Source organism: Cryptomeria japonica, chromosome 5, assembly GCF_030272615.1.
Source record: "Cryptomeria japonica chromosome 5, Sugi_1.0, whole genome shotgun sequence".
Classification (NCBI taxonomy): domain Eukaryota; kingdom Viridiplantae; phylum Streptophyta; class Pinopsida; order Cupressales; family Cupressaceae; genus Cryptomeria; species Cryptomeria japonica.
The window spans coordinates 31738928-31764847 of NC_081409.1; the positions used below are offsets into that span (position 1 = coordinate 31738928).

Sequence of the window (25920 nt, forward strand, 5' to 3'; positions counted from 1 at the left end):
CATCTCTGCTTAGTTCAATTTGTCTTTGACCAGGTATGTATATTCTGTAGGCTTTAGAAGTTTCACTGTACCCAACAAATACTCCTTTCTTTTCAAAAGGTTCTAACTTTGACCTCTTTTCTTTGGGGACATGAATATAGACTGGACACCCAAAGATCCGGAAATGACTTATGTCAGGTTTGTTGCCAGTAAAGGCTGCTTCAGGGGTTTTATTCAAAGATTCGGAAATGACTTATGATAGGTTTGTTGCCAGTAAAGGCTTCTTCAGGGGTTTTATTGTCAAGAACAGAATGAGGACATCTATTTTGAATGTACAGAGCCGTCCTAGATGCTTCAGCCCAAAATGAGGTTTCTATATTTTGGTCAAACAACATAACCCTAGCAGCTTCTACTATAGTCCTATTCTTTCTTTCAGCTACCCCATTTTGTTGTGGGTTATAAGGTACAGTTAACTCCCTCTTAATCCCAACATTTATACAATAATCTTTAAACATATCAGAAGTGTATTCCCCCCCATTGTTTGTTCTTAAGTTTATGATTTTCTTACCTGTCATATTTTCTGCAAGAGCTTTGAATTCCTTAAATTTAGAAAGGATTTCTTTAGACTCTTTGTACCTTAGAAAATATAACCAACTCTTCCTAGAATAATCATCTACAAATATTACATAATATAAAAATCCCCCTAATGAGGGTACAAACATGGGTCCACATAAATCAGAATGAACTAGTTCTAATACATTTTTGGATTTATTGTTGCTAGAATTAAAAGACCCTTTAGTATTCTTTCCCAAGGCACACCCTTTGCAGGCTCCTTCAGATTTTTGACTTAGCTTGGGTAAGCCGATCACCATCTTCTCTATCTTAGGTAGGGCATGGAAATGAAGGTGCCCTAATCTTCTGTGCCAAAGTTCGTTCGAATTTGGAGTCTCATGAATCAAGGCTAGAGGTGGAGTGGTGCAAAGTCTGTAGAGGCTCCCTTGTCTTACTCCAATGGTGTGGGCTTTCTTGATGGTGGAGTTCTTTGGCGAAGCACGTACCTTTCGTTCCATAAAGATTAATCTGTAACCCTTATCTTCAAGTGCAGAAACTGAGACAAGGTTTCTCTTTATACCAGGTACAAATAGAACTCCAGTCAGCTGTAGGGATATGCCTGACTTTAGGTTGATATTGCAGGTTCCGATTCCCATAACTGGATAATTTGAGTCATCACCAATTGTCACTTCTTCATTTGAACTTTCCACAAGTGTATCTAGGTGCTCACGAAATCCAGAGATGTGTCGAGATGTTCCGCTGTCAATCACCCATGTTGAAACTGGAGGTGACTTGACTAGAGAGGGCTGAGTAGAAGACTAGCTTCTCTGAATTACTTCCTTTCTTAATTTCTACCATTGAAGCTTCTTGTTTGATCCTGTCTGGACACTTCATTCCATAGTGCCCATATTGGTCACATCTGAAACATTGTACTTCAGAAATGTCTCTCTTCTTCTTTGAAGACCTCTTCCCATTTGAGTTGTTGTCCCTCTTTCTCTTAAAGTTCTTCTTTCCTTTCTTGTGGGAATTAGAGTTTAGAACTTGAATGTCTTCATTACCATTGTTTTGTTTTATTCCTCTTGTGACAAGCTGAGATTCCTCTTGAATGCAATCGGTTTTCAATCTATCAAACTTAGGAAATTTAGAACGAGCACTGATTCCTTGAATGAACGATTCCCATGAGGTAGGAAGTCCATTTAGGGCCATCATAGCAAGTTCTTTGCTGTCTACTAGATGTCAAATAGTGTATAGTTGATCCCTAAGCTCAGTGATCCTCAAGTAATAGGATGTAACTGTTTCTCCTTTATTCATCTTTATATGGTGTAGTTGATTCTTTAGGGTGAGAGCCCTGCTAGTGTTGTTGATTTCATAAATGTCAGCTAGTGCTTTGAATATCTGAAAGGCCGTCTCTTACTGAATCCACAATTATCTTAAGGGCCTTCTCAGTGTCCTTGCTCCACTGAATTTTCTCTGTATCATCAGAGGGTTCAAGATTTTCACTTTTGACATGGGAGTCAATTTTATTTTCTTTCAAAACAAGCATGATCCTGAATTTCCAAGATACAAAATTTGATGCTCCATCTAATCTATCTTCAAACCTAACTCCGGTTGCCATTAGGATTATGGGAACGTGATCTTAGTAAGAGCCTGGTGAAAGTTTATGAGATTGTTACAGAATTTTAATATGATCTTCCTTAACTTTGCTCTGATACCATGTTAAGTTCTTTCAAAATTTTGTGATCAAAATAGAAGAGTTGGAGATATGATCTGAAAGTTGTATTTTATCTGCTATAGCGTGTTTTAAAGATGCACCACACTTATCAATTTTAGTGTGTACATCCTCCTCAATGTAAGCATGCTATATAAGTGGATGAGGGGTTGCGTAGTGAAGAGATATGTCTTCCCACATGGGAAGACACATCTCTTCCCTACGTACCTCTCACCATAGTATATAAACTAGTCACTGTTTACTTAGCAGAAGTAATGAAGAGTTGCACTCTTTCAAAGGGTGCTAATGATGAAAGGGCGTGTCTCTTGCCAAAGGGCATCCATAATGAAGAGGTGTGACCTCTCCGTCACATTGAGAGATATAAAGGAAAGGAGTCAAAAACATCCAATGACGGGATCATCGATCAGATCAGAACTATTATTAAGTTACAGGAATTGACAGCCTGCTAGTAGGGGACATTACAATGGTATCAGAGCAATGATCCTGCCATCCTGCAGGGTAAAGAATCTAAAGATGAATTAATGAATCATTCTAGTTAAGAAAAAAGAATCTAACAATATGTGTAATCACATGTATGCTCCATGTTTGCAGATATCCACATGTATGCTTCGTGTTTGATTCATATCTAATGTGGTTGTTTACTCCATGAGTGTTTATGATTACTATAGACATATTTATTTAGGGACATTGTATTTGAGGTCATAGATGTGTGTCATGCTTCTAATCATAAGTTCCTAACATTAAGTGGTATCTACGATATTGTGCAAACCATTTAAGAAGTGATGCTAGACAAGGATGAGAGAAAACTTGTCTTAAAATTACATAATTATGAAATGTATATGTAATTCATATTATCATTTGTATGAAGAATACCCTATGATGCATATGCTGAGCGAACTGCCATGATAGTAATAGAAGGAAGTACAAGAAGGTAGAACGGTGATGAGGTCCTCCTCTAGGTAACCCACCTCATGGTAGTTGACCGATGGTCCCATGAGGCCAAGGGGGTGTAGACAGAGTCCACCGCTCTTGGACTTAGAGGGAATGGACGTTCAGGACACTCTATTGTATCTTTCCAAACTCCATAATGGTTGATTATTGAGAAAATTTCAATCACACCAGAAGGATAAGGATGAAAGTGATTCAGGAGAACGGTGATAGGATACCTCACTAGGTAGACCACCTCATGGTAGTTTGACTGGTGGTCCCATGAGGCCAAGAGGGCTCTGGCTTTCACTCCGCTCTTGGGCCTAGGATAGAGGATCTCTTGGACACCTTATCATTCCTCCTTACTCCCACTCTCTTATGATTGAGTTCCGATAAGGAATTAGATATAACTATGGTTAAGTTAATGTTCTTGATCCTAGGTAGAGAGAATTTATATTTAATATCCTTTTTAGAAGATTTATATTATGGTTTATATAAATTACAATGGTTTCCTAACGTATTGCAGGATCTCAATCAGGTATGCATCTTGTTCCATTTGTAGTTTTACATAAAATGATGATTTAGGGCAAGAACTAGGGTTTTTACAAAAAATGTATCAGCATGTATATTCTATGAGTGTTTCAAAAGCCATTTCATATGGGGAATCATTTTGAACATACCATGATCATTGCTTGAGGACAAGCAATCTTGAGTGGGGCGGACTATAATGTCCCCACTTTGGAATAGAATTTAATAATAATAATATTAAAATAGGAAAGAATAAAAATAAAATTAAAATTAAAATATAAAATAATGTAATTAAATATAATTAAAATTTAATTAAATTAACGAATGGTCAAACAACATGGAAGGAAAAGTCGACTCTCTCAAACATGGGATATAAAAGGGAGAAGAGAACCTCATTTTGAGAAGGGATAATTTGGGAATCAGAAGTGCAATCTGATTTAAATAAGAAGTGCAGATCTGATTGTGAAAGGTTGTGTCCCTTTCAAAGGGCAGAAGTAATGAAGAGTTGCACTCTTTCAAAGGGTGCTGGTGATGAAAGGGTGTGTCTCTTGCCAAAGGGCGTCCATAATGAAGAGGTGTGACCTCTCCCTCACGTTGAGAGATATAAGGAAAGGAGTCAAAATCAAATAATGATGGGATCATCGATCAGATCCGATCTATTATTAAGTTACAGGAATTGACTGCCTCCTAGTAGGGGACATTACACAATCACCCATATCTTTTGTTGTTTTCATGTCTTCAAATTGGCCAGGCAAGAATATCTCAAGCAACCAAAGGCACAGATTTGCATTTGCTACCACAAAATCAAGATTAGCAACCAATTCTCCCCTTATTGCTGATTTTGGCTTGTTGCTCAACTCCAAACCTTTTTTGCTTGACACTACCTGCACAATTTTTAAAGCTACTTTAGGTTCACAAGGAAAGATTTGTTTAATTTTTTTGTTTGAGAGGCAGCATTGCATAATAAAAACTTCCTCAACTAGAGGGATTTGAATGAAAGGCAGTTAAGGCCGGTTATCAAATTGCAGGCCTATTATTTGGATATTGTGTATGCTAAGGGAAAAAGGAGTGTAGTTGCAGATGCCCTCTCTGTGTTTGATAATAGAGATCAGATTGGAAGGCCCATCTCTTGTTGAGTACTCCAAGATCGCATTTGCTTATTTTGTCATTGAATGGAAGGTGCAGAATGACAAGTACGAGATACTGGATGATCTCATTTCATTCAAAGATAGGATTTACCCAGTTCTATAATAAAAAATGAAAGAGAAGATATTGAGAGTTGTTCATGACACATCTCTAGTAGGGCACCTTGGCTACTTTAAGACCTACAAATAGGTTAGGGAAACATTCACACGGATGGGACTCAAAGATGATGTCTCGAGACACGTTAGGTAGTGTATGATGTGTCAATAGAATTATTCAGAGCATAACTTCCCAGCAAGATTGTTACAGCTCCTACCCTTTCTAGAGTAGAAATGGGAAAGCATATGAATGGATTTTATCATGGGTCTTCCTTAAATAGAGGGCAAGGATTGCATCTTTGTTGTGGTGGATGGCTTGACTAAGTATGCCCACTTCTATGCTATATTGATTGAGGGTAAGGGACCTCAAGTTGTAGAGTTGTGTTTTAGAAAGGTGTATAGACTTCATGGCCTAGGAACATTGTTAGTGATTAGGATAGTGGGTTTCTTAGCATGTTTTGTTAGGATGTTTTCAAATTGATAGGTTCCAAATTGGCTCTAAGTACTAGTCACCACCTAGAGATGAATGGACAGACGAAGATTGTCAATAAGTGGGTAGTGGGTATTTAAAGAACTATGTAGTAGGGTAGTAGAAGGATTGGATTAGGGGGAGCATTGTTACAATACCACATACCACATGTCATTGACATGAGTACATTCAAAGCACTATATGGGTATGATGTTACATATCTTGTGGATTTGGTCGTTGTTGATAGGAGGGTTCCGGAAGCCAAGGATTGGGCCTGAGAGAGCTAGGTTATTTTGAAGTCCCTTAAGGAAAATCGCCAACATGCTCAAAATTAGCAAAAGTTCTACAAATAAACATAGGGTGGAAAAATCTTTTGAGATTGATGACTTGGTTTTCTTGCAATTGCAGCTTTACAGGCAATCTTCCTTGAAGAAGAGTGGAGCAAAGAGGTTGAAGCCATGGTTTTATGGACCATATAGTCTAGTGAGGAGGATAGGCAAGGTTGCTTATGAGTTGGGAGTTGCTAAAGCATGTTGGCGGCAATATTGTACATGAAAATAAAACTAGTTAATTAAGTTGTAATTGTCTTGGTTAGTTGGCAACCGAGGGGTGGTAGTTGCGGTGCGACGGTTGGCGCTCGCACCCCCTCGGTATCTTTATATACTTCCGAATGTAACTTGTAACGGGAACGATTATGACTAGAATAACATCTCTTATATTACATCTGATATCTACGACATTATTATTCTGCATTACGTGTTTTATCTGTATGTTTTAAGTTATTCACCTGAGAGGGCAAACATTTGGCGCTGTTGCCTAGACGTACTCGGGAACGGAAGACGCGGATGACGCACGGACGCGATGGGCGTACCGGTCGGTGAGATGAACCTAGAGACCGACGACGCTCACACGGAACAATCGGTGAAGGGGAAATTGAACCCTGTAATAATCCTGACACAATGTTGAGATAAATTGTGGCCGAAAGGAAAAATAATAAAAGTTTTTTTTTTAGTACATGGCATGTGCTTGCTATGTATGGAAGTGATTTATGCCCAATATAATAAATAAAGATAGAAATAAAAAAGCAGAAACGGATGAGTGGGAGGCCGCGTAGAGGGCCTTGATTCTGGAGCAGCAAGTAGAACGGAGACGGAGGCCGAGGCAACTTGCCGAAGGATGACCTGCCGAAGGGTGGCCCGAGGGGAACCAAGGAGGTCTCACGAAGGGTGGAGAAGCCGACGGAAATTTCTACGCATCGCCAGAACACCATAGGGTGCGGAGCCACGAAGAGTTTCTGGAGGAAACAAGGTTAAGGAGAGATCTAGTCGAAGAGACCCGGGATCGGTTTAGAAACTTACCCCTTACACCACAAAGTGAGGATCACCAAAGGTAGCTAGGAGTGGGCGCGGGTGACAACGAAGGGGAGGATAACCGTACGGTAGGTGCCACACTCGGCAGGCAAAGCACTGTACCTCCAGTCACCCATGCAGGACACACCACTAGCACCGGAGGGAGTGGCGCAGGGGCACAGACACAGCCACAGCCACCTCCAGGAAGACGACCCCCATCGATGGGGAGTAAACAGAAACTGCCGAAGTTCAATGGCGACGGGAAGGAAGATCCCGTCCGCCATTGTCGAACGTGCGAAACCATATGGTCAGCGAATGGTGTTACTGACCATAACGAATGGGTAACACAGTTCCCAGCAACTTTAAGGGGAGTGGCCATAGACTGTTACTCAGACATGGATAAGGCCAAAGTCGGCACATGGCCCGACCTGAAGGAGTTTGGGACAGAGTTCCGCCTCCTGAGAGATGACAACGAAATAGTCACTGAGATCTATGGAACGAAGTAGAACAAGAACGAGACTGTTCGAGCCTATAGTCGGCGACTGAAGGAACTATTGGGAAAAATGGAGAATCAACCAGCAGATGGGTTGAAAAAGTGATGGTTCGTGGAGGGACTAAAGCATTCCCTCCGAAAGAAGATGAAAATCGTTCCACCTACATCGTACGAAGACGCATACAATAGAGCGATGGATCTCGAGAGCGAGACCAAGACATCAAAGAAAAAGAAGGACGACTCGTCCGAAGAGGATGACTCGTCACAGGAAAGCAGCAGCGACAGCGAGGCTGGCAAACGGGTGCAAGTGCTCCAGAAAGACATGGAGCGAATGAGGAGGGAATTCAAAACAATGAGAAGCACCAGTTGGACCGAAGGGGACCTATGGTGCACTGAGTGCAAAGAGGAGGGGCACACAAAGGGTACTTGCCCGAAGAAGGCATTCTGCGAGATTTGCCAAGTGATGGGACACTCCACCAAGGAGTGCCCATACAACATGAAAACCCAAAGTACGCAAATGAACCATGTGTTGTTCACGGAGCAGGCCACAACATCTGCACCAGCGGGTACGGCCCAACAAACCAACACAACGACATCATCTGGAGGTTACCGGGACAACAAACGCGGCGACAGAAGGAATAGTAACAATAACAATAACGGAAGCCGTACCTAGTATGACGCCAAGGGCCGGCCAATTATCCAATTTAGGGCCTGTAATCAGTGGGGGCACTTCGCCCGTGATTGCACGAAGGAAGCCACCCCTCAATACCTTTGTCGATGGTGTGGGCCAGGCGACCATGAGGACGTAAATTGCCCACAGGCAGGGGTTAATCTCCTCAACATTGAGAAGGCTGAGAAGACTGGTGAGAAAGAAGTACTGGCGATCACCTGGGCCTAGACGAAAAAAGCCACTTATCTCGACCCTCGTACCGAGAAGGAGAGATTACGGGAGGCAAAGGTCAATATTGAACGTGAGATGACGGTCGAACGATGGGACAACGAGGTGGCGATCATCCCGTATGGAAGTGGAAAATAACATCATTGGGCAATTACTGTAGATGGAAGTACCTATAAGGGTAAAGGACCTTCTAGAAACAATGCCATAGTTAAGAACCACCATTTTTAGTTCCATACAAACCATTACGCAGGCACCTGTGCATGCCACACGGGCGGAAGTTCCGGTCAACCCCTTGGCTGACCCAATGTTGTTGGCCTTAAATAGTGGTTAGCATCCCGTTGTAGTAGAGATGGGAATTCTCGGGGCTATCCTCAAAGACACCATCGTGGACAGAGGTTTGGGGGTGAATGTACTGCCAGAGGATACGTGGAAGAAGCTGGGGAAGCCAAAACTATGGCCACCCACGTTCAACTTGGTAGGTGCAGACCAACACGACATCAAGCCACTTGGCACCCTAATGGCCCAATCGGTCACCATCGGCACGCAACCTTTCATACTAGATTTTGTGGTAATCCCACTCAAGAAGAAGGGGTACGACGCCATCTTAGGCAGAGGGTGGTTGGTTACAACAAAGGTGAACCACGACTGGGAAAAGAACACCCTTTCTATAGAGAAAGGGGGGTGGAAGTACACCATTGATCTGAGGACCCAGGTTGTTGACAAGGAACTGGCATCATCTTCGGAATCGGAGGATGAAGGAAAAGGCGACCCGAGGGACGAAGGACGGGGCTGCAGGGAGCCCAATGACTAAGGGATTCTCAAACTAGGAGAGTGCTCCGAGGATGAGACAGGGTCATTGAACGGGCTCTTCCATTGGCAGATGGAGGATTATGAAATGTTCTAGAGCAACAGGCTCGAAGTAGAGGAACCAAAGCAAGTAACAGAGGAGGTGTACCTACCAGAATACAAAGAATATTGGAAGGGAGATGCCCCAAACCTTGGTGACATAGATAATCTGAAGATCAATTGTGTCAGCAACGATTGGAACCCTGTGTGGAAGGTCGTAGCTTTCAAAATCTTTATGATTCTTCTTCTTATGTATAGGAAGGAGACCGTGGTCCCTGTAGAATTTGTGGTTCCAGGTCTTCGGATGGCCATTGAAAATAGACTTGCCACCAACGGGTCCAAATTGAAACCCTACCACGCGAAGCGCATAGGGGACCCGAGAGGTCGGCTGGACACTTGAGAGCCCGGAGGGGGACCTGAGAGGATGGAAGGGGACTCGAGAGTCTGGGCAGGCGACTTGAGAGGCACGGGACCAACGCGGGAGAGTCTTGGGTGAGGAAAACCGAGAAGGATGAAGGGCGATCCCAGAGACAGGGGACCCAAGCCGATGACTCTCTAGACAACTAAATTGGGAAATTGAAAAAAAAAACAAAAAAACAAAAACGTACGGCTGTACTGGTCGGTACAACAGTTGCCCGTACGACTAGGAGGAAAAACAAACAAAAAAAAACAAAAAAAACGTACGGTTGTACGGGTCCGTACGACAATGACCGTACGATCGGAAAAAGGAAGCCACAGTGGGACCACCGGCGGTGGACCACCGTGCAGTGGCAACACCGACGGTGGACACCATCGTACGGTGGTAACACCGACGGTGGACATCACCGCCACTAGAGACATAAACGCAACACCGCACAAACAAACACAGACACAGTCGTACGGTGGAGGGGTGTTGACTGCACGGGAAGGTGGCCGTACGATTGGAGGTGTCAGTGCTGTTGTTGACCGAATGAGGAGGTTGTATGGCCGGGGTGCCATCGGTGACAGAGGAAACTTTAAAAAAAAAACAAAAAAAATGACGACGACTAGATTGAAACATTATTCGATGACATCTGGAGCCTGGACACTGAAAATATTGGAGTGTAGAAGAAGGGTTTTGACATCATAAAATATCACAGAAATGATGCTGCCCCCGGACCTTGCGAGGGGCTCTGCCCCTCGACCCCGTTGGGGCGCTGCCCCTCGATCCCATTGGGGCGCTGCCCCAGACCCTGCTGGGGGCATTGCCCCCAGACCCCAGTTTATTTTTGAGCTACAGTACACTTGTTGGAGTTGGACGGAGGGCATTGGAGATGTCACGGTAAGTGTTGTGGTTGTTCGTATGGTGAGAAAGAAGCCTGCAGCTAAGCATTGGCGGGGAAGCCATAAGCCGTAGAGGGAGACGGATTTGGAGGTTGCGAACAAATAGAGTTTGAGGGAAGGCATTGCAGGTCCACACAATTGTATGACAGCAGAGAGTTATTCAGTTCAGTTAGCAGCCTTTGGGGAGTGTGATGGAGGATTTGAGGTGTCTCCTAGCCTTTGTGCCAAAGGGTTGTGGCCACCTCCAGCTAGGAATGGTACGCTTGAGGAACTTGGAGTGTGTCTCGGTTGGACGTGAGGTTGCCTTGGTGGATGTAGAGAGGGCTCGGGAGGAGTTGACCACCAGGTTGGAGGCAGTACTAGCGTGAGACATGGCCTAGCGTACCCGGGAGTTGGATGCCGAGAGGGCAGCGTGGGTGGCTATCGAGGACAAATTGGCTAGGGAGACAATATCATTTGAGTAGCAGTTGGTGGAGGTTGAGACTGAAAAGCATGTTTTGCAGATGAGTTTGGTTTAGGCAAGGGGAACTGTGATGTCAAAGAGGCACTTGAGCATCGGATGGTAGCAGCCAAGAGTTTTCAGGCAAGGACGCAACAGGTGTGTGTGTTCCAGGCTCGACTGGCGTCAGCAGTTTTGTTTAATGTCATTTCTATTTTGTATTAAGTCGTTCGGAGACGACTTCTTTTCTTTTGGGGGGGATGATGTTGGCGGCAATATTGTACATGAAAATAAAACTTGTTAATTAAGTTGTAATTGTCTTGGTTAGTTGGCAACCGAGGGGTGGCAGTTGCGGTGCGACGGTTGGCGCTCGCACCTGTTTACCTCACTGGGTAAACAGGAAGAATACAGAAACTAAACAGCAATGCACAATGCAATTACAAAGGATGTAGCTTTCCATTAATGTCAAAAGATGTTCATATTATAATCTGTCGTCAACATTCCATGTGACACGACTAACATTACATGTCCCCCAACACCCGGAGGCGGTACAATATATGACAGCCGAAGGGGTGCGACACAACCGTCGCGACTCCAACTACCTACCCGTCGGCTAACTAACTGACCGCCGTAACTCATTATTACCGACAACAACATAAACATAACATAATGATTATTCCCGACAACATCATCCCCCCCAAGAAAAGAAGTCGACTCCGACGACTTAATACAAAATAGAGATGAACGGCAGGAACTACTGATGCTAGTCGGGCTCGGATCTTATACACTTGCTGCGTCCTCACCTGAAAACCCTTTTCTACTACCATCCGATGCTCAAGTGCGGATTTCACCAATATTGCTTCCTTTGCCATCACAGTCCTCCTGTGCCTAACCCAAATTTGTCTGCAAAACACGTTTTCCAGTCTCAGCATCCACCAACTGCTACTCAAATGATACTGTCTCCCTAGCCAATTTGTCCTCAATAGCCATCCGTGCTGCTCTCCCGGCATCCAACTCCTTGGTACGCTGAACTAAGTCTCACGCGACTATTGCCTCCAACCTGGTGGTCAGCTCCTCCCGAGCCCTCTATGCATCCACCACGGCAACCTCACGTCTAGCCGAGACATCCTCCGAGTTCCTCAAAGCGTACCAGTCATGCCTAGAGGTGGCCACAATCCGCTGGCACAAATACTAGGAGACATCTCAAATCCTCCATCACACTCCCCAAAAGCTAAAAACTGAACTGAATAACTCCCTGTTGTCATACAACTGCGCGGACCTGCAATGCCTTCCCTCAAACTCTGTTTGTTTGCAACCTCCAAATCCGTCTCCCTCTACGGCTTATTTCTTCCCCGCCAATGCTTAGCTGCAGGCTTCTTTCTTACAGTACGGACAAGCACAACACTTCCCGTGGTATTTTGTAGCTCAAAAATAAACTGGGGGTCCGGGGGCAACGCCCCCAGCGGGGTCGAGGGGCAGCGCCCCTCGCGGGGTCCTGGGGCAGCGCCCCAGGTGCGCTCCCTGTCGCAGTACAGGGTGGGGTCCAGGGGCAGCGCCCCCGCCGCCAACACCAATTTACAACCTTCAGAACCCCACAAAAGTCCATGGCGCACTGCATTTCTGTGATATTTCAAGATGCCAAAAACCTTTCTTTTCTACTCTGAATTTCCAGTGTCCTGGCTTCAAACTCCAGCAAATCATTTGAAATCTGGCCGCCGTCGTTTTTTTTTTTTTTTTTTTTAGGCATTGTAATGTTCCGCCATACCACCTCCAATTGTGCAGCTGCTTGGTCTACCTGTGGCGATCGTTTTGCCCTTACGTGGCTGTGTGGAATTGTGCGAAATCCCGCTCTCCCTAAGCGGCGGATCAATCTGTAGGAACCCTCGACCCCATCCATCTGCTTCACTCCTTGTGGTAGCTTGTGGGCTGTGTTTATTGATCCGATCGTGCGGTGCGTCCCTTTCCCTAGCTGCGCGGTGATGTGCCTTCGGCCGTGTTCGGTGTCTTCTTCCTCCTCGGGGTTTTATTGCCAAGGTCGGCTATGCGGTGTGGTCGCTTCTTCCTTTCCTCGGCGGTGTGCGGCGTTTTATTCTTCCGCGGGCTGCTTGGTGACTGCCTTCGGTGGCTCCCACCGCACGGTGGTGCCACCGTCTGTGGTTCCACCGCACGGTGGTGCCACCGTCTGTGGTGCCACCACACGGTGGTGTCACCGCACGGTGGTTCCACCGCACGGTGGTGCCACCGTCGGTGGTGCCACCGTCGGTGGTGCCACCGTCGGTGGTGCCACTGCACCGTGGTTCCACCGCACGGTGGTGCCACCGTCGGTGATTCCATCGCACGGTGACCATTTTCCCTTTTCTTTTTCTTTTTTTTTCTTTTCTTTCTTTCTTTCTTTCTTTTTTTTTTTTTTTTTTTTTTGACCATACGGTCGCTGTCGTACGACCGTGCGATTTTTTCCAAATTTTTTATTTTTTTCAAGTTGTCTAGAGAGTCTTCGGCTCGAGTCCCCTGTCTGTAGGATCGCTCTTCATCCTTCTCGATTTTCCTCGCCCAAAAGTCTCCTGCTTTTGTCCCGTGCCTCTCGAGTCGCTTGCCCAGCCTCTTAGGTCCCCTTCCATCCTCTCGGGTCCCCCTTCAGGCTCTCGGGTGTTCGTCCGGCCTCTCGGGACCCCTGCGCGCTTCGCGTGGTAGGGTTTCAATTTGGGCCCGTTGGTGGCAAGTCTATTTTCAATGGCCATCGGAAGACCTGGAACCACAAATTCTATAGGGACCACGACCTCCTTCCCGTACATAAGAAGAAGAAGGATAATAAAGATTTTGAAGACTGCGGTCTTCCATACAGGGTTCCAATCGTTGCCGACACTCTTCGGATTATTTATGCCGCTAGGGTTTGGGGCGTCTCCCTTCCAATATTCTCTGTATTCCGGCAGGTACACCTCTGTTGGTTGCTCTGGTTCCTCTACTTCGAGCCTGTAGCTTTGGAACATTTCGTAATCCTCCATTTGCCAGTGGAAGAGCCCGTTAGTCGAGCATACCTCATCTTCAGAACATCCCTCCAATTCTACCACCCCTTCACTGTTCGGCTCCATCGCGTTCTTGCCCTTACTTTCATCGGGACCCCCTTCCCCTTTATTAGAGTCCTCTGAGTCCGAGTCGGAAGAGGCGAGCTCTTCGCCGACATCTTGGGTGTGTAGGTCAATGGTATATTTTCGCCCTCCCTTCTCCATGGAAAGTGTATTTTTCTTCCAATTGTGGTTTACCCTCGCGTTGATCAACCACACTCTCCCCAGGATGGCGTCATAGCCTTTCTTCTTCGAGGGAATAACCACGAAATCTAACAAGAATGGTTGCGTACCAATTGTCACTTGCTGGGCCATCAACAGGCCGAGTGGCTTAATGCCGTGTTGGTCCGCTCCCACTAGGTTGAATGTGGGTGGCCACAGGGTGGGCTTCCCCAGCCGCTTCCATGTTTCTTCTGGTAGTACATTCACCCCAGATCCACCGTCCACAATGGTGTCCTTCAGAATGGTCCCACGGATACCCATTTCTACCACAGCTGGGTGTCTACCACTGCTCAAGGCTAGTAACATCGGGTCAGTCGAAGGGCTGACGGAAACCTCCACCTGTGGTGTACTCTTCGTAGCGGTGGCGGGAACCCCTACCTGTGGTGCACTCGACGATGCGGTGCTTTGCACATTGGTGAGGATGGCAGTCCTCAATTGTGGCATAGAGTCTAGAAGGTCTTTTACCTTTATCGGCACCTCTATCTGCAAGATTTGCTCAATGATGTTATTTTCCGCTTCCATACGGAATGATGTACTCGCCACCTCGTTGTCTCGTCGTTCGGTCGTCATCTCACGTTCAATATTGGCCTTTGCATCCCGTAATCTCTCCTTCTCCGTACGGGGGTCGGGATAAGTGGCTTTTTTCGTCTGGGCGCGGGTGATCGCCAGTACTTCTTTCTCACCAGTCTTCTCAGCCTTCTCAATGTTGAGGAGATTAACCCCTGCCTGCGGGCAATTTGCGTCCTCATGGTTGCCTGGCCCACACCAACGGCAGAGGTGCTGAGGGGTGGCTTCCTTCGTGCAATCACGGGCGAAGTGCCCCCACTGATTACAGGCCCTACATTGGATAATTGGCCGGCCCTTGGCGTCATACTGGATACGGCTTCCGTTATTGGTATTGTTGCTATTCCTTCCACCGCCGCGCCTGTTGTCCCGGTATCCTCCAGATGATGCATTATTGTTTGCCTCCGATGTGGATGGCTGCTCCTGCGCAAAGAGCACTTGCTGGTTACGTGCCTTCAGATTGTATGGACATTCCTTCGTAGAATGCCCCATAATCTGGCAGATGTCGCAGAATGCCTTCTTGGGACAGGCACCTTTCGTGTGGCCGCTCTCACACTCCGTGCACCATAGTTCATCGTCCTTACTTGCAGTCCCCTTCATTGTCTTAAATTCTTTTAACATCCTTTCCATATCTTTTTGAAGGGCTGTGACTTTCTTCCTCGGCTTCTCGTCACTACTACTCTCTTCTTCCGATGTGTCATCATCTTCAGATGATGATGAAGATCTATTCTTCCTCTTTTTGGCCGTCTTATTTTCACTTTCCAGGTCCATGGCCCGGTTGTATGCGTCGTCGTAGGATGTTGGAGGCACAATTTTCATCTTCCGTCGTAGCTTAGGGTTCAAACCCTCGACAAACCACCTCTTCTTCAAGCCATCGGCCGGTTGGCTTTCCATTTTCCCGACTAACTCTTTTAGTCGGCGCCCGTACGCCCGTACGGTCTCCTTCTTTCCTTGCTTTGTTCCGTAGATTTCGGAAACTATCTCGTTATCATCCCGGAGAAGCCGGAATTCCTTCTCGAATGCTTTCTTCAATTCATCCCACGTAGTTACACTGGTTTTATCCAAGTCTGCATACCAGTCAATAGCCACTCCTCTCAGTGTGGCGGGGAACTGCTTCATCCATTCATCCTGGTCAGTCACCCCGTTGGCTGTCCAGATGGTTTCGCATGTACGGCAATGCCGTGCGGGATCATCTTTGCTATCCCCGTTGAATTTGGGTAACTTCTGTTTGGTCGCCATTGATGGAAATCGTCTACTTGGAGGTGGTTGTGGTTGTGTCTGCCCTCCGGTGCTGCTCCCTCCGATGCCGCTGATGCCTCCTGTGGTGGTGACCAAAGGTACGGTGTTCTGCCTTATACCTACCATGCGGTTAACTTCCCCTTCGTCGTCACCCGTGCCAGGCTCCCTTCGGTGATCCTCCCTTTGTGGCGCTTCGTCGTCACTCGTGCCCGGCTCCCTTCGGTGATCCTCCCTTTGTGGCGTGAGAGATAAGTTTTTGAACCGATCTCGAGTCTCTTCAACTAGTTCTCTCCGTAACCTAGTTTCCTCCAGAAACTCTTCAAGGCTTCTCGCTCTACCGTAGTCTGGCGACGCGTAGAAATTCCCCTCGGCTTCTGCACCTTCCGTGACACCTCCTTGGTTCCCTTCGGGCAACCCTTCGGCAGGTCGTCCTTCGGCAAGTTGCCTCAGCCTCCGTCTACGTTCTACACGTTGTTCCAGAATCAAAGCCTTCTGCGCAGCCTCCCACTCGTCGGGTTCTAATTTCTTATTTCTGTCTTTATTCAGTAAATTGGGCATTAATTGTGGTACAATTTCATGTTTCTCAACACATAAATCAAAACACAACACGTCTTTATTAATTCATTCTTTTGTATACAATCAACAGTGTTCTTTATTTCTCTCCTTTCACAATTTAAGGATTATTTGTCCTTCGTCGGTCTTCCCTACGTCCGTCATCCTGGCGCTCATGAAATTCTCGTAAAATTTGCTGTCGTCGGTTCTCCGGGTTTACTTCACCAACGGGTAGGCCCATTGTGTCTGTGCGCCATCCGTGTCTTCCGTTCCTGAGTTCGTCTAGGCAACGGCGCCAAATGTTTACCTCACTGGGTAAACAGGAAGAATACAGAAACTAAACAGCAATGCACAATGCAATTACAAAGGATGTAGCTTTCCATTAATGTCAAAAGATGTTCATATTATAATCTGTCGTCAACATTCCATGTGACACGACTAACATTACATGTCCCCCAACACCCGGAGGCGGTACAATATATGACAGCCGAAGGGGTGCGACACAACCGTCGCGACTCCAACTACCTACCCGTCGGCTAACTAACTGACCGCCGTAACTCATTATTACCGACAACAACATAAACATAACATAATGATTATTCCCGACAACAGCACCCCCTTGGTATCTTTATATACTTCCAAATGTAACTTTTAACGGGAACGATTATGACTGGAATAACATCTCTTATATTACATCTGATATCTATGGCATTATTATTCTGCATTACGTGTTTTATCTATATGTTTTAAGTTATTCACCCGAGAGGGCAAACAAAGCACATCAAGATCGACAATGTATTTAATGGTTTGTGCCTCAAAAAACCACTTGTGATGTCCCCATCAATGACCTAATCATGATTAGCAATGATATGATCAAGGGCGGCAGCCTTGATAGTGATTTTCATTAGTGAAAGAGCATAACAATTGTACATGGTGATTATTGTTAGTTGTATATTTATTTCAATAAATAGCATAAAGACATTGTGGAAAAATCGTCTTATTCCGTACGACTTCATGATTTTCCTAAGTTACCGGTTCAGGTTCGGGCACCGGTTCGGGTTCGAAGAACCCGGTACGCCGGTATTGCAAAATTTTGAAAAGGGGTTTGGGTTCGTTTGGGTTCATTAGTACAAAAACATGTAAATTTTATATATATATATATATATATATATATATATATATATTGATATTTTTGAAGCCTATAAGCATGAATTAAAATTTGCATGTCACGTAGCATCATATAAACAACAAAACAAACATAAACTTGTAATCATAGCATCATGATCATACCATAATAGCATCCATATACATCAAGTTTAATACCAAAATGACAAAATATTCAAGTATCATTGTTTCAACTTTCAACAATATAAACTTAAAGTTTAATCATCAAATGGATCATCCAAAAGTGACTTTCTTTTCCAAAAGCAACGCGACACCCCTACCTTGGCATATACGGGTTTTTCTGTAGAAAAGAGAAATCATTTTCCAACAAATGACGCATTTTCTCTGATAGACAAAAGAAGCTGCAGCCCAAAATTGTTTCAAAAAGAAACGCATAAAGTAGAAATTGGCGCTGGAAAGAACATTTCTGACAAAAAAATCATCGAACAAACTCACAGCCACAAAAGAATAACGCATGTTACTTGGAATTTGCGCCATTTAATATGTGCCAAATACAACGGCTGCCAAAAAGAAACGAAGCTCAAGAATAAACACAAGGAATCGATTGCGCCAGACCACACACATATAGCTGTCAAGATAAACACTGTTGGGTTCGACCTGGGTCCGCCCGGGTTCGATTGGGTTCGACCAGGGTTGAACCACCTCTGGGTTTTTTGAACCCTGGTCGAACCCAGTTCGGACCGGACCCATACCACGGACCCAGTCGAACCAGGACCCGTACTAGGGGGGCCCAGAGGCGAACCTGGTAACCTAGTGATTTTCCATTCAAGGAACCCAATGAAGAAGAGAAGTAAGGATAGACAAGAAATTGATATGTTAGCCATCCATCAAGGAATGAAGGCTTACATATAAAGTATGATGACCTTGCTAACAACCATCTTACACATACGAAATCATGCCCGTACCATCATACCAAGCTCACATATTGTCATGTATGATGACCTTGCTAACAACCATCTTACACATACGAAATCATGACCGTACCATTGATTACATTGATCAAATATGATCAGTATAACCAATAATAGATGCATAACCTAATATATTCAAGATGACATTCCAACATCATCATCAAGACAACATGAAGGAGGTCTATATTGTAATGTCCCCATTTTTGGAGTAACAGTAATAAATAAATTTAATTGGTTAAGTTGTCTAAATTATTATTATTTTTTAGGGATAGCTTAATTAATTATTTTAATTAATGGTATTAAGTTAATTATTTATAAAGTTTCAAATAAATTAAAATTAAAAGATCACTTTATATTTAATTAATTTAATAAAGTGACTTGATTTAATATTATATCATAAAGTCACTTAAGTGAAATAATATTAAATTAATATTATTTCTAGAAGCTTCTGGATGATGGATTAAAAAAGTATAAAAGTAGGTTTAGCTCAACTTCTAATCAGCCAGGAATTGATATTTGCTTTGTGGAGTCTGTGGAGACGAGGGTTTCTGCAGAATATTGTCTTTGGGAATGAAAACTCCCATTGATAGCATAACTGAGGGAGTGAAAGATCTCTCGAGGGGTTGCATTGAGGAGGTGATACTTCAGTCATCTCATTTGAGCTTTCTTTGGTGGCCAAGGGCCAATTTTACTTAGGTTCATTTGGAGATATTTTTGGCATATATGTGAATTGATTTTATTGAGAACATAAGGCGATTCATCTTAGGATCCATTTGAAGTTGAATAAGGAAGGTTACAGGCGTAAATCAGTCTGAAGCAAAATCGAAGTTCACCCGCCATTCCCACAATTTGGTTTGTATTACTTTGTACAAGCATCGAACTTAACATTTGGTGATAGCGCTACACTTGGAGGAGGACAGCGAACATTTTCAGGGATTGAGAGAAGACTTTAGAGCTGATAATTAGTTATTATCAGACACTTTCGTCTGCAGCAGTCAGAACAGTAGAAGACCACAATTTTGCTTATTCCTTCTTGTTTGGGCATCAAACTTTCCATTTGATGAAAGCGCTATGTTGGAGGAAGGCAGCGATGATGTTTAGTGGTTGAGAGAGGACTTCTAATGCTGGCAATCTATTATTATCAGACCTTAATACTTGCAGCAGGGGCGATTTGAAGAACAAATTGATTTAGCATTGTGAAGGCTCCAAATCAAAGGATATTGCTTGCTTCTTCAATTTCAAGGCTAGGCAATTCATATCAGGTTCATCTAGCATCAGTATTTCCTTGTATTTCTCAGTTTTATGCATATGTCCATGGCTGCCATGTATCCTCAGACTTACTGAGAAAATCTTTGATAAATTGCTTTGTGTTGGGCATTGGTTTGGTCATTGTAAAGATCTCATTTGTTTCCTAAATAAGGAGTAATAAGGTTACCTCTCATTTGCACAATTGTCTTATGATTTCATGCCAACTGTTTGATTAAATTCCAGTCAGCTGTAGGTGTGTGATTTTGTATTCAAATTCATGTAATTACATTGGAAACAAGTTGCACAATAATTTTAGTGGGTTATGCTATCATTCAGTAGTTATTAGCAAGTCACACTTTGATGAACTTTATGGTTAATGTTTCCAAAGCAAGTCTGAAAACTTTGCAACAGTCTAGAAACCACATAACACGCGAGTTATACTGCAGTCTAGAAACCGCATAACACGCAGGTTATACAGACTGAGAGTTAGAACAACAGGTTGATAGCCTATTGCTGGACAAAATTCCTTGCATATTCAGTCTATCAAAAGCAAGGGATATTTCACATATTGAAGCAGTGACTATAAGGTTGATGCCAATCTCTATTCATTTTGAAGACAATACATATCCACACTTAATCCGTTCTCCATTACTGCTGCCATCAGATGAATTATCATCCAATAATTCATTCTAAACCTTCCATTGAAGGAGGACTCAAGGAACCATGTTCGAGCAATAGAAAACATCCAGTCTGAATGGCTACATAAGCAATCCAAAGATAACAATGATCATTAGAATGGACATGATCAAATAAATAATCAGCATATCAAACCAATAAACATCAAGTAATCTTCAACAAGCAATACACAAGAGGAACGATCATATCTCTAAGCCAAGCGCATCAAGTGGTTAAGTCATAACCATTAAGTGAGTCATATGACTTGGGATAATTAATGATGAGCATTGATATTAATCATGAAGGCATCAAGTAAACCAATCAGTATCCCTTAACTAATCCTCATCTGTTAATGACATGAAAGGATGCGATTAACATTTAGGAAGGGCCATGAACAATAAAGGATATGTCTATTCCAGGTGAAGAGATGCCAACGCTCCATATTATGAGATATTAATAAAGAACCGCACTCAATCAGAAAGGCATCGCATCAGTTTTTATTTCTTAGTCTCATCCTTATTGGATCGCTCTAGTTGAGCATTTGACCAAGTGTCAAGAATCGGTTGCATATTCAACAAGATCTAAATCAGAAAGGGCACCACCATTGTTGTAGGCTTCTACAGTCATATCAGAAATAGTGCCATTTATTATTGTTGCAAGGATATAGTTTCAGATGAGGGACGGCAACATTTCACTGTAAGTGATATCATATTGGCATATACCTTTGCATATCCATAAAGATCTATAAGGAACTGCACACCATCATATTGTTCTAAAATGATATTTGGAATCATAATTGCAAGTTCATATCAAACTTATCAGAAAGAGCTTTACATCAGTAAATACAGTGAGACGATAAAGATTTCTTTGCATATTTATCTATCTTTCATATCTGAGATAACAAGATAATCTTATCATTAATGTATTAAGTAAACCAAATCATCTTGCATATGTTTTAGAACCATATCAGAGATAGCAGTTATTTTGGTTTTCATATATCTTATAATAAGCGCATACAAGTAATATCAATTGTATTTTGTAATAAGCATTTTTTTGAAGTGGTATCAACTTCTATTGTTATTATCTTAAGCATTATTTGCGATTATTAAGGAAATAAGTCTCTTGCAATTGATTTTGAAAGTTAATAGTCCCAGTTTTGTAAGTCTGACCATAAGGGGACATTACAGCACATGGGCAGCATATTTTGGCCTCTCTTGAACTACCATCATTGGATGAGGAAGGTAAATTAATTTTGGAACTAAAAGGTGTTCTAGATGTATGGGAGAGAAAATTGAGAAATAGAACTGTCAAAGAATATTTGGTTTATTGGGAGGATTTGCCTCCAGAAGATGCTACTTAGGAACGAGAGCAAATACTTAAACATCCAAATCTATAATTTCTTGAGAGCAAGCAATTTTAGGAGGGGGATGTTTGTAATGTACCCTTTGCAGATGTAAGCATAAGGGGAAGACCCTTAGCCTAGTTTTTTTTCCCATATGCGAGTGGAATGCGAAAGGGAATAATCACTTAATTAATTAAATTAAGTAATTTGAATAAAGTCATTTTCTAACAAATTATTTAATTAATTATTTTTATAAAGTTGGAAAGCTTAAATGACTTATTTATGGGGTCCAAAATATAAAGTCACCTTTGGAGGGACATTAAAAGTCTTGGAAATAATATTTATTAAATATTTATCTCTAAATAGTGTATAAAAGGGAAATAAGAGGTGGGGAAATTCATTCTTGGCATTTTCATTTGTAAATCCAAAATTTGGGGATAGAGCAACTGTTCATCCTAGTAGTTATTTTATCGTAGAGTGAGCTTCAACACTTTGTAGCTTTATCTTCCACTGAAGCAGAATACATAGCAACTACGAATGTTAGTTGAAACCATATGGATGTACTGAGTTTTGAGTGATTAACGACTTTCTTAGATGATACCTACTCCACTTTTTTGTGACAATCAAGGAGTCTTGAAGTTAATGAAGAACTCAGTGTATCATGCTAATACCAAGCATATTGAAAGAAATTAAAAAACATAGGTGTTACACCATACTGGAAAATCAGAAATATTTGACAGCAGAGTTGAGACATAAAAAAAAGTAATTAACAATTGTACACAGCTCTGTTTATTCATTATATAAATTTGAAATGAACTGATTACACCAAAATATATAAGCTCTCTTACAGCATTACAGGTTGCTGCAGATACCAAAAATAATAAGCAAATGAATGCTTTTTACACAGCACTACAGCAGCTGCGAATAGAAACATAGAAGAGAAGTTACAGCATAAATTTCTAAGAATGGAAGCTGACTCATAAAAAACACGACTGAAATAACACAAATTCAGTGATGATGGAATGATAAGGATAGACAAAAAGAACAAAGCCAAAAAACAGGAAACATACTAATAAAAACTAAACTGAAATAAGAGCTAAATGCTGTTTGTTAAACTATGAGTCTCAGTTGTGAAACCCCATATATGGTTGTGCCGAGTTTTGATGATTGATGACTTCCTTAGATGATACCTACTTCACCATTTTGTGATAATCAAGGAGTCTTGAAATTAGTGAAAAAATTAGTTTATCATGCTTATACCAAGCATACCAAGGTTCATCATTACAACATTTGATAATTAATTGGTTGATGACGCATCTCCATTACTGCTCTTCACAATAACAATCTGCTAATTTAATGAATAAACTTCTTAGAGCTATTGTCTTTGTCAAAATTTGGGACAAAATTGGAGTTTTCTCTGGTTTCGTCACTAAGGGGGATATTGGATATAATATAATGTTAGACATAAGGTTGGAATATACTTTGTACACGAACATTTATTGCTTATGTGAATGACTTAATAACATCACATTGATTATGTCTAAAAGTATCTTGGCTTCTTAGTATATATTACACGAAGTAGTCATTACTAAGAACTTTTGTACTATTTCATATTTTATGCTCATACATGATTTATTTATGGCTTGCTTTGTTATCCTTGCAGATGTTTGCGGGTGTGGCTGCATCTCGTGTCATGGATCTTTGGGCTCGTGCTCGGCGTTCTGCGCCTTCCATTATATTCATTGATGAAATTGATGCAATTGGGGCTGAACGTGGTGGGCCTGATGTTGGTGGGGTAAGCATTTAGTTTTCTTTTAGGCGAAGTAGCACTGAGGCCCCTCATCCTAGGAAAATAATAGTAGCTTACTAAGTAAAAAGCAAGGGTGGAAGTTAGGTTCATTATATGTTGGTTTGAGATTGAAGACATGTAGAACTGAAAAATTGCTCATACATTTTATTCCACTTTTTTTATGTTTCCTGTTAAGTTGTTTCTTTCATATCTGAGTTGGCCTCAATTATTTATTTACACACAAAGGCTGTTTGATATGAGATCAAAGCATTTAGGAATGGAAAAAATTAGCTACAGGAACACATCACAATACAGGACAGATTTTGAACACCACTTGTGAGAAATTAATTGCAAGAATTAAACTATAAATAGAACATAATGTCTGTCTGTTTGGTATGTCATGCATTCCTATGTGACTTTGAAATATAATATTCATAATACCCTCTAGAAATATATGATTCCTTATCTGATGCCCTAATTAATGATATCAGATAAATAGTGGCTCCCAAACAATCATTACAAACATCGTTTGTTCTACAAACTGCCACAATCTGTATTTAAATGTGGCTACAAGATTTCTGTTATGCAAGAATAAGATTATTCAACTTAAGCTGATGCCATCAATGGCTGTGGGCCTAATGTTAGGCAACCAATCCAAGTAGCTTCACTACAAATTACCAATTACAACAGTGGCAATAATTCACAGTAGCTCAGTAATTCAATATTAAAGGACCACACATCAATGTCTATTTTTTCAAATGTCAAATTGAATTGTGCAGCTCATGATGCATGGGTCTGTATAGCAGCAGTTCACAAATTGAAATTACAGTCTTTTCAGTATTCAGTTGCATCTAAACATGTAGCCTAACCAAAAGACAGTACAATATAATTCAGAAAATGGTTCCAGGTCACTGTTTTTCATTGTAGTCCCTCCCATGTAGATCAGCAGCATAATCACAGTTTCTATATTTCTCCGACCCCTTTGTACAAGTTTCCTTTGCTACTTTTGTTCAAGTATGCTTAGGTTGACCAATTTTGCTCATTTTTATGCCGTATATTCTGAGTTTAAAGCACCCCAAGTTCCAGAGTTGATTTGTGTAGAGGTGTTTAGACTCAATGAGGTGTTAAGTTTTCAGGTTTCCTAGCATATTTTGGCTTGAACTGTTGTCGGGTAATTATGTCATGTCGTAATTAGAATGTTAAGTGTGTTAGGGGTCGGTGGTTACTTGACGGTTGCCGACAGTTGGCACCGGGCAACCTGTACTGACACCTATATATATGTACTTGGGTCTCTATTTCAAGATGTGGATATTGCTTTAGGAAACTATGTTTTAAATGTACTGGCATTTTGGAATCGATGAATATTGACATATGAGTTCTTTTCACTTGCATCTGTGTACTATTACATTCCCTATATCTCTGTACTGTTATGCACTAAATGTACACACACCCCTCAGTGGCAAAACATTTGGCGCCGTTGCCAAGTTAAACTTGGGAATGATGGGACCACACTACATGGCACGACGATAATGGGACAACCATTGAGTGAGGGGACAAGTAGCAATCCCGAGGAAGAGCCGAAGGAGTTGTTCGAAGGAGAGTGGGCACTGACAAGGGACTTCGCTTGCATCTTACAAGTATCAATTGAAACTTACATACGAAGGGAAGCCAAGACAGAGGACGTCCTTGAGAATGTCGTGTGGAGCGCCCTTGGCGTAAGTCCGGCGGTGAACCGGTTAATGAATAACCTGCCTAGCCTGTTGGTACAAGTATTTCTTGCCCTCCAAACTCGCCGAGAGGAAACCTACCGTGAGAACCGTCGGCAACAAATTTTACAACAATTCGAAGAGAGGAGTCGACAGGAGGAGGAGGAACGTGACGAAGGCCGCTGAAGAACCTACCACTCGACTGAACGTAGGAATTGATGCCTGTGACGCTGAACAAAGACAAAAATCGTGTATTGAAGGGACAAGAGGAAGACAGGCACGAGGTAGCAGTGAGGGCGCTAAGGTTGGAGCAACAAGCCGAACGAAGGAGACAGTTGAAGAAAATTGCCGAGGAAGGAAGTGGAGGGAATGGTAATGATGGTTCCAGTGGTGAGCGCCAAGTTTCTGTATTGATAGAAACCACTAGGAAGCGGTTGGGGGACCTTTCCCTCACATTGGAGGAGATTGGTGACAGGAGTACGGTAGAGCCGTACATGCCATTTAGAGGTGACGAGACCAGGAGAGAAAAGGAGACCGAGACCAAGAACAGAGAAGTGGGAGATACCGGTGCGGTCGAAGGTGTTGGGAGGACACAAGGGCACGGTAGTAGAAGCAATCTGTTCGGTTAAGGCTCATCAAACCCTGGTAGCCAGAGTAACCTGGTGGGACCCAA

General features: G+C 42.8%; 1 protein-coding gene across 2 annotated transcripts in view; it reads left to right on the forward strand.

The window, feature by feature from the left end:
* The window catches only part of LOC131057366 (probable inactive ATP-dependent zinc metalloprotease FTSHI 4, chloroplastic), a 205404-nt gene that overhangs the window by 76746 nt on the left and 102738 nt on the right, over positions 1-25920 (forward strand). For both annotated transcript variants that reach the window (XM_057991512.2, XM_057991511.2), the window contains exon 5: positions 23416-23547. In XM_057991512.2, the coding sequence (XP_057847495.2) occupies positions 23416-23547 (132 nt within the window). The remainder of the gene's footprint in view (positions 1-23415; positions 23548-25920) is intronic.